This window comes from Balaenoptera ricei, chromosome 9, assembly GCF_028023285.1.
Source record: "Balaenoptera ricei isolate mBalRic1 chromosome 9, mBalRic1.hap2, whole genome shotgun sequence".
Lineage (NCBI taxonomy): Eukaryota > Metazoa > Chordata > Mammalia > Artiodactyla > Balaenopteridae > Balaenoptera > Balaenoptera ricei.
In genome coordinates this window covers 33,784,162-33,799,281 of record NC_082647.1, presented here as the reverse complement: position 1 = coordinate 33,799,281, position 15,120 = coordinate 33,784,162, and the positions used below count along the sequence as shown (strand labels likewise).

Here is a 15,120-nt window from a genome sequence, read left to right as displayed (position 1 = left end):
GTCCTTTCTTTCTTGCTGACCTCAGTTTGCATACCCTGCTGTAGATATTCTAAACCTCCTCCTTCACCCTCAAGTCCCTGGTCACTCCTCTGTAACCATCAATTTCAGCAGATGGTCGTATACCCTAATTTATTTTTTAGAACATTGAGATCATATTCCCTTAATAGGGACTTATAGGGACTCCTTAAATGTCCCTATATCTTTATGTGACTGCTCATCCTCTCCTGCTGTCTCAGAAAGAGTGACTTCTCTTATGTTTCAGGGCTCTTGGAAATGCCTCATTTTGATCCCTTCGAATGTTGATCGAACAATTTTTATCTCCCTCATTTGCTCTTTTGGTTTTCCCTGCTTCTCTAGGCCCAACTACTTGCATTTCTCCTGATTGTATCATATGCTCTCTCCTGCCATTGTATCTTTGCACAAACTGCTCTTCCACTGGGAATTTCCATTCCTCATCCTCCTTCAAGACTCAGCTCTAGCCTCATTTCCAGTCTGGTTGGCTGCCCTTCCTACACATTCCCATAATTTCTGTCAACCTGTTGCCTCCACCAAGTGACTGTGAGCTTCCTGGGAAAGGTACCGTGTTTCTGGGTTCCCAGACCTACCACAGTGCCTGGCCTTTAGTAGATACCCAACAAATGGTAGTAGAAGAAAAAGAGACCTACAAATAAGTGTATGTCTTTCCTGCAACTTAAAGTCCTCTCAACCCTGATATTGCCTTCTGCTTGTCCTTCCTTTGACAAACATTCTACTTCCTCATCACACATACCCTTGCAATTTAGTGGTCTGATACCACTGTTGAATCTGCTGCAACTACTCTTGTAAAGGTCAACAAGGAGCTTTTGTGTGGATTACATCCACCTTCCTGAGGCCCTCGCCTGCCTTCAGTGACACAGTGCAATTTTGGCTCTCATGACGCCGCCCTGAACTAACTTACCTTCCTTGATTCCTTCACTAGTTTCTCCAGTGTGTGTATTCTCCAAGATCTGGTTCATTTGTCTTCTCTTCCTTCACCTTGTCCCTCCATGAACATACTTGTTCTTGGTTTTAACCATCCCCTCTGTGCAGATAACATGCAAAGTTTATTTCTATTCCAACTAGAATCCCAATTGTCCCACTAAGATCAAGTTCTGAAGTTTCATTCTTTCTAATGCACAGATGGCAGATACTTGGCACTCATGCTTCTGCTTGCCTCTGTCTCATCTAAGATGGATATTACCTCACCCAAGACCAATCGTACCACTTTCCCAGTAAGAGCAGGCTTCTCCTCAACATCCTTCTCATTATTCTCCTCTACTGCTTGGCACATATGCTGTCTGCTTGGAATCTTCATTCTTCACTTACTCCAGATAACCTGCTTGCTGGAAACAATGTAAAACCTACTAGTCATTCCTATAGTAGAACGTTTTCACTCATTTCTCAATAACACATCAAACTCAACATGTTTAAAACCAGCTTATCATATTCCTTGATCTTTAGCCTAACTTCCTCCTACTGACTACCCTAGTTTGTAACTTGTTCCACTTTTTCCCAGATGACGCTGCTTATCTTTACCTTCTCTTTTGTGTTCCACCAGTTTAGGTGTCAAATCAATTCAAATATGTCTCTCATTCATCCCTTCCTGTCTATTCTTGGGGCCACCATCTTGCTTCTGGCCCTTACTACCTGGTTATGGGCTATAATGCCTGTCATCTGGTCTTCTCATTGCCAGGTTCTCCCTGCTCTAAGCCACTTTTCCTCCAGATCAATCTTCCTAGAGTAAAACCTTGCTCATATGACTCTCCAGCTCAAAACCCTTCAATGACTTTCTATTACCTCTTAAATAATGCCTGTAATTCCTATCAGTTTGGTAGGGTAAATTTATCTTTGATTTTGGAGTCAGTAAATTTGGTTTTAAGCTTTGGCTACTACACTTATCTGTTCTGTGACTTTGAACTTATTGTTTAATTTTTATTCACTCATTTATTCAACATATGTTTATTGAACACCTACTCTGTTCTAGGTTCTATATCAAGTCCTTGAGATAGAGTGATGAACCAAAAAGGCATTGTCCTTGTCTTCTGGACCTGAAACGTATTGGACTTGTCCATATTTCTCATGATCATAGTAATCCTAAGTACAGGCCATGCCTTCCTCTCTTGATGCTTTTAGCTTTTGGTTTTTGCTATACAGGAAAGTATAATACCATGTATTATACCATGTAATTTGCATATGTGTATTATCTCTCAACACCATTGTAAGTTCACTGAAGGGTAAGCGCCATGTCCCATTTCCCATAGTGTAAGCACAGAGCCGTGCACAGTGAATTCTGTTGTGTTTTTGTGGACCTAGAGTTAGTCTTTGGCATAGTTACAATGCCCAGTATGTTTTTAAAGGGTCCCTTTGTCCCGTCAGAATTATGCATTTTTTCAAAAGGGGGAAAGAAGTAATAACTATTTGGTTTCTCTTTCTCTAAGGCCTTTCTTTTCCAACCCTGCCTATAGCTGTTATAAGTAGAACTCACAATGTTTATAACTTGTGCACCTTAACTTTTTAAAACCTGAATAACAAATCCACTCATGCTTCCTAGTAGAAATACTGTCCGTGTGCATACAATGGAATGTTAAAATAATGTTCTTTTAACTAAATAACTTTTGACTTGGTAGCGAACAATATGTTGTTTTTCCCTGAGAAATAATTCTAGGACTTTAGTCCTAAAGATTATATTTTATTTTATACATTTTTAGCTTTCTGTTTTTACATTCCCAGTGATCTTACATTAAGTTAAACATTTGTCTATCCAAAACAATAGGTCAATTATAGCCAAATTATAACCATACCTTTCCTCTGCACAGAAAATCCTATAAACAGCATGTGATCATATTGCTTCTAGAATTTATGATTGTTTTCTTCCAAAGGGAAGCTAAATTTAGCCTAGTAATTCTACATGCTCCCAAGGAAACAATGCCTGCTGTGACTTGTAGAATAAATGAATCTGAACCACAATTCCTTTACTTGACTAACTGAGAAAGTTCAAATATCAACCTAGTCATTAACCACAGATATTAAACCACATTAAACAACCAGCAAGAGGTTAAGAAAGAAGTTTGCTATTTTTCTGACTTCACTGCTGAATGAGTCTAACCTAGTTGCTGTATCGTTCTTAATACAGAACATTGTTTGCATCTCATAATGGTTCTCTAAAATTACTTGTTCATGGCTTGAGTTCTAAAATTAAACTATGTAGAGTCATGTCCAACTGCACAATGCATCTTTATGTGAAACCAGCTAGAGTTTTTTGTTTTCACTCAATGTAAAAATTCCAGTTAGGAAGATTTGTTTCTAATAGTTTAACTGGTATAGTTCTTTCAGTTTCTTCTTCTTTGTTTCTAATGACAACTAAACTGCTCTTGCCTTGAACATGTTTTGGCAGATAAACTTCTCACCATGAAGGCCCCTGCTGTGCTTGCACCTGGCATCCTTGTGCTTCTGTTTACCTTGGTGCAGAAGAGCAATGGGGAGTGTAAAGAGGCACTAGTAAAGTCCAAGATGAATGTGAACATGCAGTATCAGCTTCCTAACTTCACAGCAGAAACACCCATTCAGAATGTCGTTTCGCACAAGCATCACATTTACCTCGGTGCCATTAACTACCTTTACGTTTTAAATGACAAAGACCTTCAGAAGGTTGCTGAGTACAAGACTGGGCCTGTGCTGGAACACCCAGATTGTTTCCCATGTCAGAACTGCAGCCACAAAGCCAATTTATCAGGTGGCGTTTGGAAAGATAACATCAACATGGCTCTGCTTGTTGACACGTACTATGATGACCAACTCATTAGCTGCGGCAGTGTCCACAGAGGGACCTGCCAGCGACACGTCCTTCCACCTGACAATACTGCTAACATACAGTCGGAGGTTCATTGCATGTACTCTCCACAGGCAGATGAAGAGCCCAGCCAGTGTCCTGACTGTGTGGTGAGTGCCTTGGGAACCAAAGTCCTGCTGTCTGAGAAGGATCGATTCATCAACTTCTTCGTGGGCAATACCCTGAATTCTTCTTACCTTCCAGATCATTCATTGCATTCGATATCTGTGAGAAGGCTAAAGGAAACGCAAGATGGTTTTAAGTTTTTGACAGACCAATCCTATATTGATGTTCTACCTGAGTTCCGAGATTCCTACCCCATTAAGTATGTCCACGCCTTTGAAAGCAACCATTTTATTTACTTTTTGACGGTCCAACGGGAAACTCTAGATGCTCAGACTTTTCACACAAGAATAATCAGGTTCTGTTCAGTAGACTCTGGTTTGCATTCGTACATGGAAATGCCTCTGGAGTGTATTCTCACAGAAAAGAGAAGAAAGAGATCCACAAGGGAGGAAGTGTTTAATATTCTCCAAGCTGCGTATGTCAGTAAGCCTGGGACCCAGCTCGCTAAGCAAATAGGTGCCAACCTGAATGATGACATTCTCTACGGGGTGTTTGCACAAAGCAAGCCAGATTCTGTCGAACCAATGAATCGCTCTGCTGTCTGTGCGTTCCCTGTCAAATATGTCAATGAGTTCTTCAACAAGATCGTCAACAAAAACAATGTGAGATGTCTCCAGCATTTTTATGGCCCCAACCACGAACACTGCTTCAATAGGGTAAGTCATACAGGTTCACTACTTACAAATTATGAGGTACAAGTCAGAATAGGTATCAGTCTAGAAGAGAATATAAAGGGCTTTTTGGTGCTTGGTAAATGGGCTTTATCCAAATATTTGCAAATTCTCTCCAAGAAAATTTAGAAATTGAATCTCCATTTAAAGGTAGAATCATAGCTTGAGAAAAAGTTAATGTGATAACTAAAAGCAAATATAAAATATTTTTACAATTTGGGTTTACAGGTTTGCCAGTGTTTTTCAGGTTATTAACCTTGTTTCTCATATCAGCTTTAGTAGTTCTGGTCGGATGTACATAAAGTTTAACACAACAGCAATTCCTATAAAACACAGTTATTGAGATGCCGTGCAGTCTTTACAACATTTAGAATAAGATGCTTAATTTGTAGGTTTTGAAGGCTTTTTTTTTTTTTTTCAATGAGATCCCATTCGCTCACTGATGTATGAATGAACAGTCTCTATTCTTGGCATTACTTAAAGAAACTTCACTAAAAACAAACAAAAAAAATCTCTTCTAAAATGTTGATAAATTAAACATTTTAAATGCACTAATATACCTCTCTGAATAAATTAGAAAACTACAGAGGAAATTTTTGCTCTCAAATCCATACTTTGGATCTTGACTTCAATACATAAACTTTGTGCTTGAATGTGCTTGAATTGGTGTCTACCAAGTTCTAATTTGTTGCTTTTTACCTGGTTGGCATTTGATATTTATAGATATAAATATTCTTGATTGATGATTGTTTGTACTTACATGAAATGATATTTTCCCAGGAATTGTTAGGGAAATTCTTTATTGCTTTGATTTAGATATAGTAAAGGCTACCAGCTATACCCAGAGGATTTATCCTGCTAGTCATCAGATCATTTGGTGCTAGAGGAAGAGCATCAAACTGGGAGTCCACTGTGGCCTTGGGCTTTCTTGGTGGGGACCCAGATTTGAACATACAGACCTGGTTATGCCTCCTAACATAATGACCACTAGTGATCATAACTGTATGAACAAATTCTGTAGCTTTTCTAAAGACGATTTGACTTTGAAAATGTACAACTCACTTACTCTAGCAGTTTTCAATCTAAGTGGTAAAGGTTGTAATTGCAAGCAGGAAGAACATTAAACATGTCCTTGATAAAAGAAAGTATATAATTTGCAGATGGATAACAAGGGCATAATAATTCAGAAACGTTTGTTTCACTTTTGCTGAAATGTCTAGAGTACTTCTCCAGATGGAAACTCTTAAGTAATTTATTTATAAAGTTAGAAAAATGCTTCTGAGAAAATGAATCCATCTTTTAGTGAACTAAAGACATAACTTCCTTCTCTCTCAAAAGTCTATGAATATACATAATATACATACATATATATCCCAACTAAGACTTATTTCTCCCTGAATACATTTAATATATGTTGCAAAATCTGTAAGAAGCAATGGGATTGCTCATGAGGCTGTCCCTTTTCCTCACTAGAAAAGACAAAGAATGAAAGGAAACAAAAAGACTTTCAGAAACCTGGGAATTAGGACATAAAAGTGTAATATTAATAGCATTTCAGAGAAAACATTTTTCCTGCATCCAATGAATTGCTTCAGAAACAAGTTTAAAAAAGAGTCTACTGGGAATTCCTTCAGAGCCTCTAAAGCACACGACTTTGCTATTTAAATCTTGTTCGTTTAAAAATTAAAGAGACTTTACCGTACAAGGGTATACTGATATCTTATCTCATTGTTTTATTTTGTACATTTCAGCCCCCAGATGTAAATGTATTTATCAATTCTAGAAATTCTCAAAACACAGCTGAACTTTATCCTACCCCTTTGACTTTTTTAGTGTTCCAAAGGGAACAAAAAGGCAGGATTTCCCAATGAAATTCAGGGCAGTTTTATCACCCAGGAAAAATGCCCAAAATGCACCAACCACACCTGAAACCGTTATCACTCCCATCGCAAAAATTCTTGTGGGAAACAAGATGGAACTGGCCAACATAGTCTTCTTACAAGGGAAGACAACTTTTACACTAGCCAAATTCCACAGAGACAGATACCTTCCAATCTCCTCTATTTATTTGCCTGTTTATCTTCTCTGGTTACTAAAGGTCAGAATTTTTCCAAGAATGAAACTACCCACGTTATCAGTTTTCATATACCCGCCACAGAAAGACCTCAGATTGTTCCAATAGTCAGCATACAGTCATTTCCCAGCTTCATCTTAAAATGAAGACACCTAGAGCTGTTACTCACACAAAAGCAAAATGATTTACAAGATCAAAAAAGTTTGGAAGTACTCTAAGCAATACAACTCCATTTTGTCTTGGCAAAGATATCAGGTGACCCTTCTGACAATTTCTTGGAACTAAGTTTTTATTTTGGCATAATGTTTAGTGAATAGATACATATATTGTAGTTTTGTTATTAACATGTCTAATCAGTCAGATCTTTATGGAGGGACCAATGTGTGCTCTGTGGACAAAGTTAAGACAGTGCAGCAGTAACCTTCGGAGGACTTGGAGAGCACATTTGCAGCAGCAGGGGTTTTCTGGCCCTCCTTGAGCTTCCCCCCTACGCAAAACGTGTCTCTATCACAGGATCAGACAGAGGACCAAGAAAGGGTCTTTTAGATTCTATGGGTCCAGCAGGTGTATCAGACCTGACTTGCTTATTTTAGATCACATATTATGTTGCTTTTTCCACTCTCAACGTTTTATGAAAGTATCTGTGCAAACTCTTCATGTACATCTTCTCATATTGATGACATCACTAAAACCGTCTTTTGAGTCATCTGATAGTTTCCAAAGCAAATCATCTTCACCTCTTAGTTATTTGTGCTTCAGAACTCATTAATTCCACATATGATGCTGTTTCTGGAAACTTATCCCAAGCCACAGATATCCATTCATGTAATACAGTGTTGATATTAGTTGTTCTTCTTGATCTTTGCAGTGTAACCATTTTCTATGTTGCTTTTGAAAGTGATTCCTAAAGGGTTTGTTCACGGTGATTTCCAACATTTAGGATTATGAGATTCTACACCCACAAATTATTAAATCTTTAGTCTTAAATATCTTTACTGCCTTTTTTTACCCATTCATCATTTGACCTCTATAAGCATCCTAAATTAATATTGATTGAAGTTGTTTTAGGCTAATGTGTGTTCCCTAAACAGCACATTCAAAATAAAGTAACTGAAAAAATGCCACATAATCTGGAGACTTTGTAAATCCCCAAATTTGGGCATAAGAAAACCTCACCTTCTACTTGGGGATAAACTATTAAAAATTTATTTTAAGCACATTAACTGGATCTCCAACAGTATCATATAAGGGATTTAGTAACATGACAATTTTTCCAGGAAAAAGCTAGCATCAGTACACATTAGCCCAGTTTCTTCCAAGTAAGAATGAATATTGAATAAGGGAATTTTTTGTCCTCAAATCAACAAAGATCCTCTTCCCTAAATTATAGTATATTTACTAAGAGAAGTGGAGTTATACATTTTGGAAAGATTTTTAATCAAAGTTGAAATATAAAAGGGTCCTTGAAATATCTCTCACCCACCCAGGAAATAGTTACGACATTATATTTTTTTCTTGCAATCCCATTACCAAAGTTTTTTTCTACATATAAGCATTTGAAAGAATAGAAATAGACTGGTAGCAAATATTTTTACCAATATCTTGGTCATCTTAATGACCAGTGATCAGTTGAAGGGGAAAAGCATGTAATTTGGTGCCAGACTCACCAGGTTGGAACTCATGGTCTCCTGCATACCAGCTGTGTAACTTCTGCCACGTTACTTAATTCTTAGAGCCTCAATCTCATTCGTAACATGCAGATAACAATACCTACTTCTCAGCCTTTTTGTAAAAATGTGGGATAATAAATATAAAGTACCTGGCACAATAAGATGACCATAAATTTATCTCTCTGGGAGACAGCATAGCCTAATGGAACAAGACTGAAATTAAAGAGATCTGGGTTCAGACTTGTATCCCATGATTTTCTATCTGCCTGACCATGAGGTCATTATTTAAACTCACTGAACCCGTTTTCCTCCATGCAGGACTATGGTGTGGACAAGTACAATAATGTTTAAAAGACTCTAACTTTTGTCCTTGGCACATAATAAATAACAGCTATTATTGTATTGTTATTTGTGTAAAGAAAGTCAAATTCAAATTATTGGATGGTTTTCTGGAAGAGACACGTTCTGGTTCTATTGCTCATGAGGGTCTTTTACTTCCCCCACTAACTGTTATGAGTGACCCACCTCCATAATGCTTAATTTGTGTTAAGTCCTCCTTAAGACTTAATAATTCCAAAAGAAAAAAAAAAAGGGAGATATGGGAGTGGTGGTGGTTTGGATGGTGAAGAGAAAGACAGCTGAATCAGAATTGTGCTATATAGTCAAGCTAAAAGGTGTAAGGCGCTCCTTTACCTGACTTTCAATTCTAACTACCTATGGCACTATAAGATACTATGCTAATGTAATTTATCTTATGCATTCAAGAATTTGTAGATAATGCAGTTTTAGAAAAAGTTAACCTCACAGGTTGTTTGTACTAAGCTTCCTTGTTTTTAAACATCATTTATAGTCGAATTCAAAGAGTAGCCAACTGCTTCCCAAAATAAAGGAAACTTAAAGTAGTAATTTTCCATCTCCGTTTTAAAGAGTGCCAAAGTTAAAGGGTCACCACTCAGAGCCATCAAAGGAAGAAAGCAACATGATTAGAACAATTTTGAATGAAAACAAAATCAAAACAAGATGCAAACAAGGGACAATAGGAATAGGCATAAAAATAAACATACAGTGATGTTTCTTTATTACTATTATAAAGATGATAGATGAGTAAAATTGGGTTACATTCAAGTTGTAATGGAAGAAAATAATTGCAGCCTTCCATCAGAAAACCACAAGGACCATTATTGATCTGTCATCCTCAGGGCATGTCTCATAATATTTAATAAAATAAACAAAGATTTATAACTCTTTATAGGCCATATATCTATAATCTCCCCCACCACACCATTTGAACTGGGAATGTGGAGTCAATGTTACAAATAACATCCATGTAATTATACTGGTTTGGCATGTCTTATTTAAACAGTCTAGCACTCTCAGGAGAACGTATTTTGTATTAGGGATGAAAAATGTGAAGTCAGATTTCAGGGTTTTTTACTTCCTGTGCTTCGAAATGAGAGAATGTTATCCTATATGAAAAATGTTGAGGATTCTTCATTCTAAACACCAAATATCTTGGCCATATGCCAAATGTAATAGCTACCAAAGCAAAATCTTTCAAGAAAGAAAATCCTTGCGGTCTAAGGATTCTATATAATTAAAAAAAGTCTAAGTAGAAATTCATTAATTTTACACTTGATGCCTTTCCTTCTGTAAACTCTTCTTTATCGTCTCCCAGGCTCAGGGAGTCGCTGCTCCCTAACTTATTTACTTGAATTCTCCATGCTATCCATCCCATGAAAAGTGCCATATTGCATTATTTTATTAAGAGGAATTTTAAATTATTTTCTTTCCAGAATTTATAACACTTTCTGAAATCACAGGGCACACCCTGGGGGTATTAGAAAACATGTTACAGAGTGAGCCATTAAAGCCATTTGCTTTTTTCTCGTCCTCCTGCTAACCCTTCTTTAAGCCATTTTATAGTTTATTCCCAGGAAAGAATGAAAAAGCAATGACATGACGTTTTAATAAACTAAGCAAAGAAACACAGTTAATACTGAAACTATCACCAAAAATGTAAATAAGTTTAACGTGTGGATTATATTATATCAATATATGATGTGATATAGTATTTCCCACCTGTGCATGGGTATTTAAGAGTTAACTATGCCACATGCATTGTAAATTAATTCATTTTTCTTAATATCCTTTGAAGCAAGTGGTGTGATCTGTGTTTTATTTAAGTAGTTGATTTCTACATGGAGACTCATTTGGTAAAGTTAACGGAGCAAACAATAAGGAGTTCGGTCAAAAAAATAAATCTTAAAGTTGGTCTTTGAAAAGCTGAAGTGTTAATAAAACTTTGAAGCCCCAGCTCTGATACATACTTTCATTGCCATACTACTACATGATTAGAGACTTCTGAAAGCATATGGGATCTTGCATTTTGATAAGAATATTAAGCTCCTTGAGTAATAATGGATTTTTTATTCCAAATAATGTATCAAATTTTGGGTGTTACACCCTTACTTCAGACTTCTGTCTCATTGATGGCATCCCACCCTGCATTATTATCTCCTCACTCTAATAAGAAAAATGAGGAGCTGTCAGAATTTGGATAGAAAACCCACCAGGAATTTCTGCCGTTGCTTATTCATAGATTGGCACAGATACTGAATCAGTGGGCACCCGGCGTCCAGGATGACTCAGTGCCCAGATATGTGCTGTAAGTCACATCTCCAGCGTCCAGGGAGGACTGTAAAGGGCTCATTTATCAGGGAAATAAAACCGATGGCTCAGCTACTCTTGAAGTCATTAAAACTCTTTTGATTTTTTTTTAATATAATAGTGAATGTGGTAAGTGATTCTAGGATCCTGGTTACATTCCAGTCTGATAATTATATATTTTTTTCTAACTAAAATGGTCCAGGCAGGTTCATTTGCATATGAATGACTTGCTGACTAAAATCCTTGGAAAAGAGGTTTCCTGTACTTCACCCTAGACCTAGGCTAAGGTGGGGCAGATGAAGTGTGTCTACCTTCTATACTTCAAAAATATTCTCTAGTTTTTCAACAAGAGGACAGAGAAATATCTTATAAATGCATGCTAATATAGGGCAAAGGCTTCTTTTAACTATTCGTGATGTTCACTAATAGGGGGAGGTGTTTTATGAACAGTATATAATTATAAAACAATAAATAACAATTCTGAACTCAGGCTAAAGTCTGACTTCAGTTGTTTGATTTGGGTAAATCACCAAAATGTTCATCAACTGAAGGACATTAAAATGGTGATATTTCAAATGGTGCTCTAGGTAAAAGGCATGAATTAAGGCCAGTTTTGATTTGTAAATCATTCTTTTCTAGAGCTGATTTTATGAAAATTAAACTTGCTGAGTTGTCATCTAAAAATATATGGCTTATTCATGATTTGCTAGAATTTGAATCCATGTACCAGAAAATGTAAATCTGTAGGATACTAAATTTTCTGATGACATTTTAAATTTAAAATCTGATTAACACTTGCATCTAGCAACCAGTCTACTAACTAAACTATAGGTGAAGTGCTACTCAGGAAATGGGAAAAATGCAAAGATTAAATTGGTCTGTTAGCTCTGAGTGAATCAATAGTATTTAGTGCTAATGCACTAAGCAGATTACAAGCACTAATGCAGTAGCAGTCAATAGCAAAAACGAATATCTCTAAAAATTATCTTGACAATAAAACGTGCAATAGTTTCCATTTAATTTAAGCTAATTACATTACATGCTTGTTCTTTCATCTTATTAGTTTAAGCCAAGTGCTAGAATCCTAACCATTTTATTTAGTGCATAAAATGGCCAAAAACTTGTAATCATCATTTTCAGCAAGAGACAGAGGAAAGGATTTATTCATACAACTAAGATTCAACAAGAAATTCAACAGAAATTTACTGAATGTCTAACCTACTGGTATTAAAATGGTGAGTAAGATAGGCCTGGTTCTTGTCTTTATGAAACAAACCTACTGGGGAGGAGATGACAATCAGTCATACCAGCAAACAAATACATCATAATAATTCATGAAATATAATGTGAGGGAAATAAACATCTGTGAATGCAAATGAGGAGGAAGATCTAAATTTTGTAGTATAGTCACAAAAGGCCACCCTGAGGAGGTGAAAGTTAACTTTTTCATGAAGCTAAAAGTTAACTTACATAAAGCTCAAAAAAGCAATTTTGTCTTCACTACATGGTCAAGTACATAGCCAGTATTTAACGAACTAATTTTTATCTATATCATAAGCTCGAGGTCTTAACTATTTGCTGTGGCATTTAAGCAGCTTTTTAAAGTGGGTTCTGACCGTGAGTGCATATTACTTTAAACTTAGAAAAATGTATCACAAGAAGTAAAACTGTGCTGGAGAATTTAACTTTTTTAAACACTTTCTCTTTTTAAAAAAAGTTGTCAATGTTTCCGAACTTTGTCTTTTCTTTGATTTCTAAATAGTCACTTTTCATTAAGTAATTCTTAGCGTGAAGAAGATAATGTGTGAATTTCTAGAAGCTAAGGACATAATTTAGGTAGCTCTTACTTTGACTGCCTCTCATAGCCTATCACTTTAATCACCTTCTTTGAAAGCAGAAATTTCTTATATCAATCAAAGTTGTTTCTTTCTTCTCCCCCTCTTCAGTCTTCTGTGGCCAACACTTGGGACCCTACTCATCAGAAAAACCTGTGTTTCTTAGGGATGGAAGGGATTGTCCTGTTACCAGTAAGTCCTATGGCCAAAAATAAAGAGTCATATAATTATGAAAACACACAAAATAAGGTCTTTTGAAACTGTCAAAGTTATGAAAGTTGATAGAATTCAAAGGAATGTGATGCTGAGTCTCATTGTCTTTCAACATCTGTGGACTGTCCTCTACACAACTACATCCATTTTAGACCATTTCCTTCTCATGAGAGTCATGTGGCCTAGAGGGCCAAGTGAGGGACAAGTGCTCCCAGGACTCACGAGGATGTCATGAGCACCTACTGAATATACAGGGGCATGCGCTCTGGTTAGTACCGCCTTTATGCTATTTTAATGCATCTCTAGCTGCAGACATATTTTGCCTTTCTCTTTTGTTACACTCATGTTTATCTGTATATATTTAATCCTGCAAATATCTAAATAGGTTTACGGTCTTAGGCACTTCGTCATGCTTTTTTGTACCTAAGCATGTGCTTTGCGGATCATAGACATTAGTGTTGATTTTGACAAAAAAGTTTGTCTTCCAAAAAATATGTATATATATTTACACGGTAAACAGAGACCGTCTGATTTGCTGCAGTGTTTGGATAAAAGTCCTTGATAAAATCTGCAAATATATTTTTGTGACTGGATCACAGAAAGCATTGTTTTTGTCATCTCCACAAGCCACAAAGATTTGAAATGCAGGTGCAAAAAATACGTATGAAGAGTAGAAAGAAATTCTCACCTTTTTCTCTGTTCACTTTGTTCACATTTGTTTGGCCCAGAACGAAGTAGAGTTTGCCAAGGGAAAAGATGAGGGAATAGGAGGCATTTAATCTTCAGGGCTTATTCCTGTGCCTAAAGTCAGAGAGGTCACTGGCTTGCCCCTTCCTGAAGGCTGTAATTACAGGCAGAGGACTGTTTATTTTCCAGTAAAGTGACCAGAATCTTGAATATAAGAGATTGTTTATAAGAGTACAGCGTGAGTAGGGGTTATACAAAACCTCAGAAGAGATAATAGGAAGGTGAAATTATTTTTCTTCATAGTCACTAATATGAGAAGGTCCAAGACTCTGGAAATGTTCTACAGTGCAATAACAGAGGCGAATATGAGGTCAAGTTAGGTGATCCTGGTACTTAAGGAGCTGAATTAAATTAATAAAGAAGAGGAATTTATAATAAAATATAATATTCCTGATGATTCACTAAATATAAACTTATTTGTAGCTTCAACATGATGGTAAACAAGAATCAGTCAATATATTAGTAAGAGTAATTGAGAAGTATTTCTAATTTGAAAAACACCAGTTACATTGGGTTTATCTAGAGCTGATGTGGAAAAAAATGGTTAGTGTTTCATACTCTCAACTAAACTCACTCTCATTTCAGAAGAGTCATAGGAAAACTATTGATTCCAAGTAGAATTGGGCAGACAAAGCACAAGATCAGTTCTGTTACTGTCTCAGTAGTAGAGATACTAGTCAGTGTTTGCAAAATGATGAGTAATATGTAAGTGGTGGTTTAACAATTGTAGGTATTACTTGTAATTAACAGGGAAAGCAGCAGGGGTGGGGGATGAATTGGGAGATTGGGATTGACATATATACACTAACATGTATAAAATAGATAACTAATAAAAACCTGCTGTATAAAAAAATTAAATTAAATTTAAAAAAAAATAGAAAGAAGACCACTGTGCTTGACCAAGCAGCGTCTCAAAAAACAAAAAAGCGAAAAACATTGAAAGGTCGAAGTACAGGGTTTTGACATGTACAAAGAGGACTAAAATATGTGCCTGCTTTAAAAAATGATAGAGCAAATTTTGACGATTATGGTATTTTCTATCTAGATACTTTTTTAGAATCAAATGCTTATGAAAACATAAGCAGCAATTTCAGACTTTTAGGCAAACAGTGCTTTTTATGATCCTGGGTATGTGATATGATGGTGCAATAATTGCTCCCATGCCTCCTCTCCTATCTCCATTTGCTTTTAGTGGATTCTGCACAGGAAAACATATTCACCTCAATGTTGAAAATTTGAAGTTCACCTTTTGTGCACAGTTACAGATCCT

The 15,120-nt window shown here is 36.4% G+C and overlaps 1 protein-coding gene across 2 annotated transcripts in view; it reads left to right on the top strand.

The window, feature by feature from the left end:
• Positions 1-15,120, top strand: part of MET (MET proto-oncogene, receptor tyrosine kinase) — a 126,046-nt gene that overhangs the window by 29,211 nt on the left and 81,715 nt on the right. For both annotated transcript variants that reach the window (XM_059933547.1, XM_059933546.1), the window contains exon 2: positions 3,413-4,629. In XM_059933547.1, the coding sequence (XP_059789530.1) occupies positions 3,427-4,629 (1,203 nt within the window). In that variant the 5' untranslated portion in view covers positions 3,413-3,426. The remainder of the gene's footprint in view (positions 1-3,412; positions 4,630-15,120) is intronic.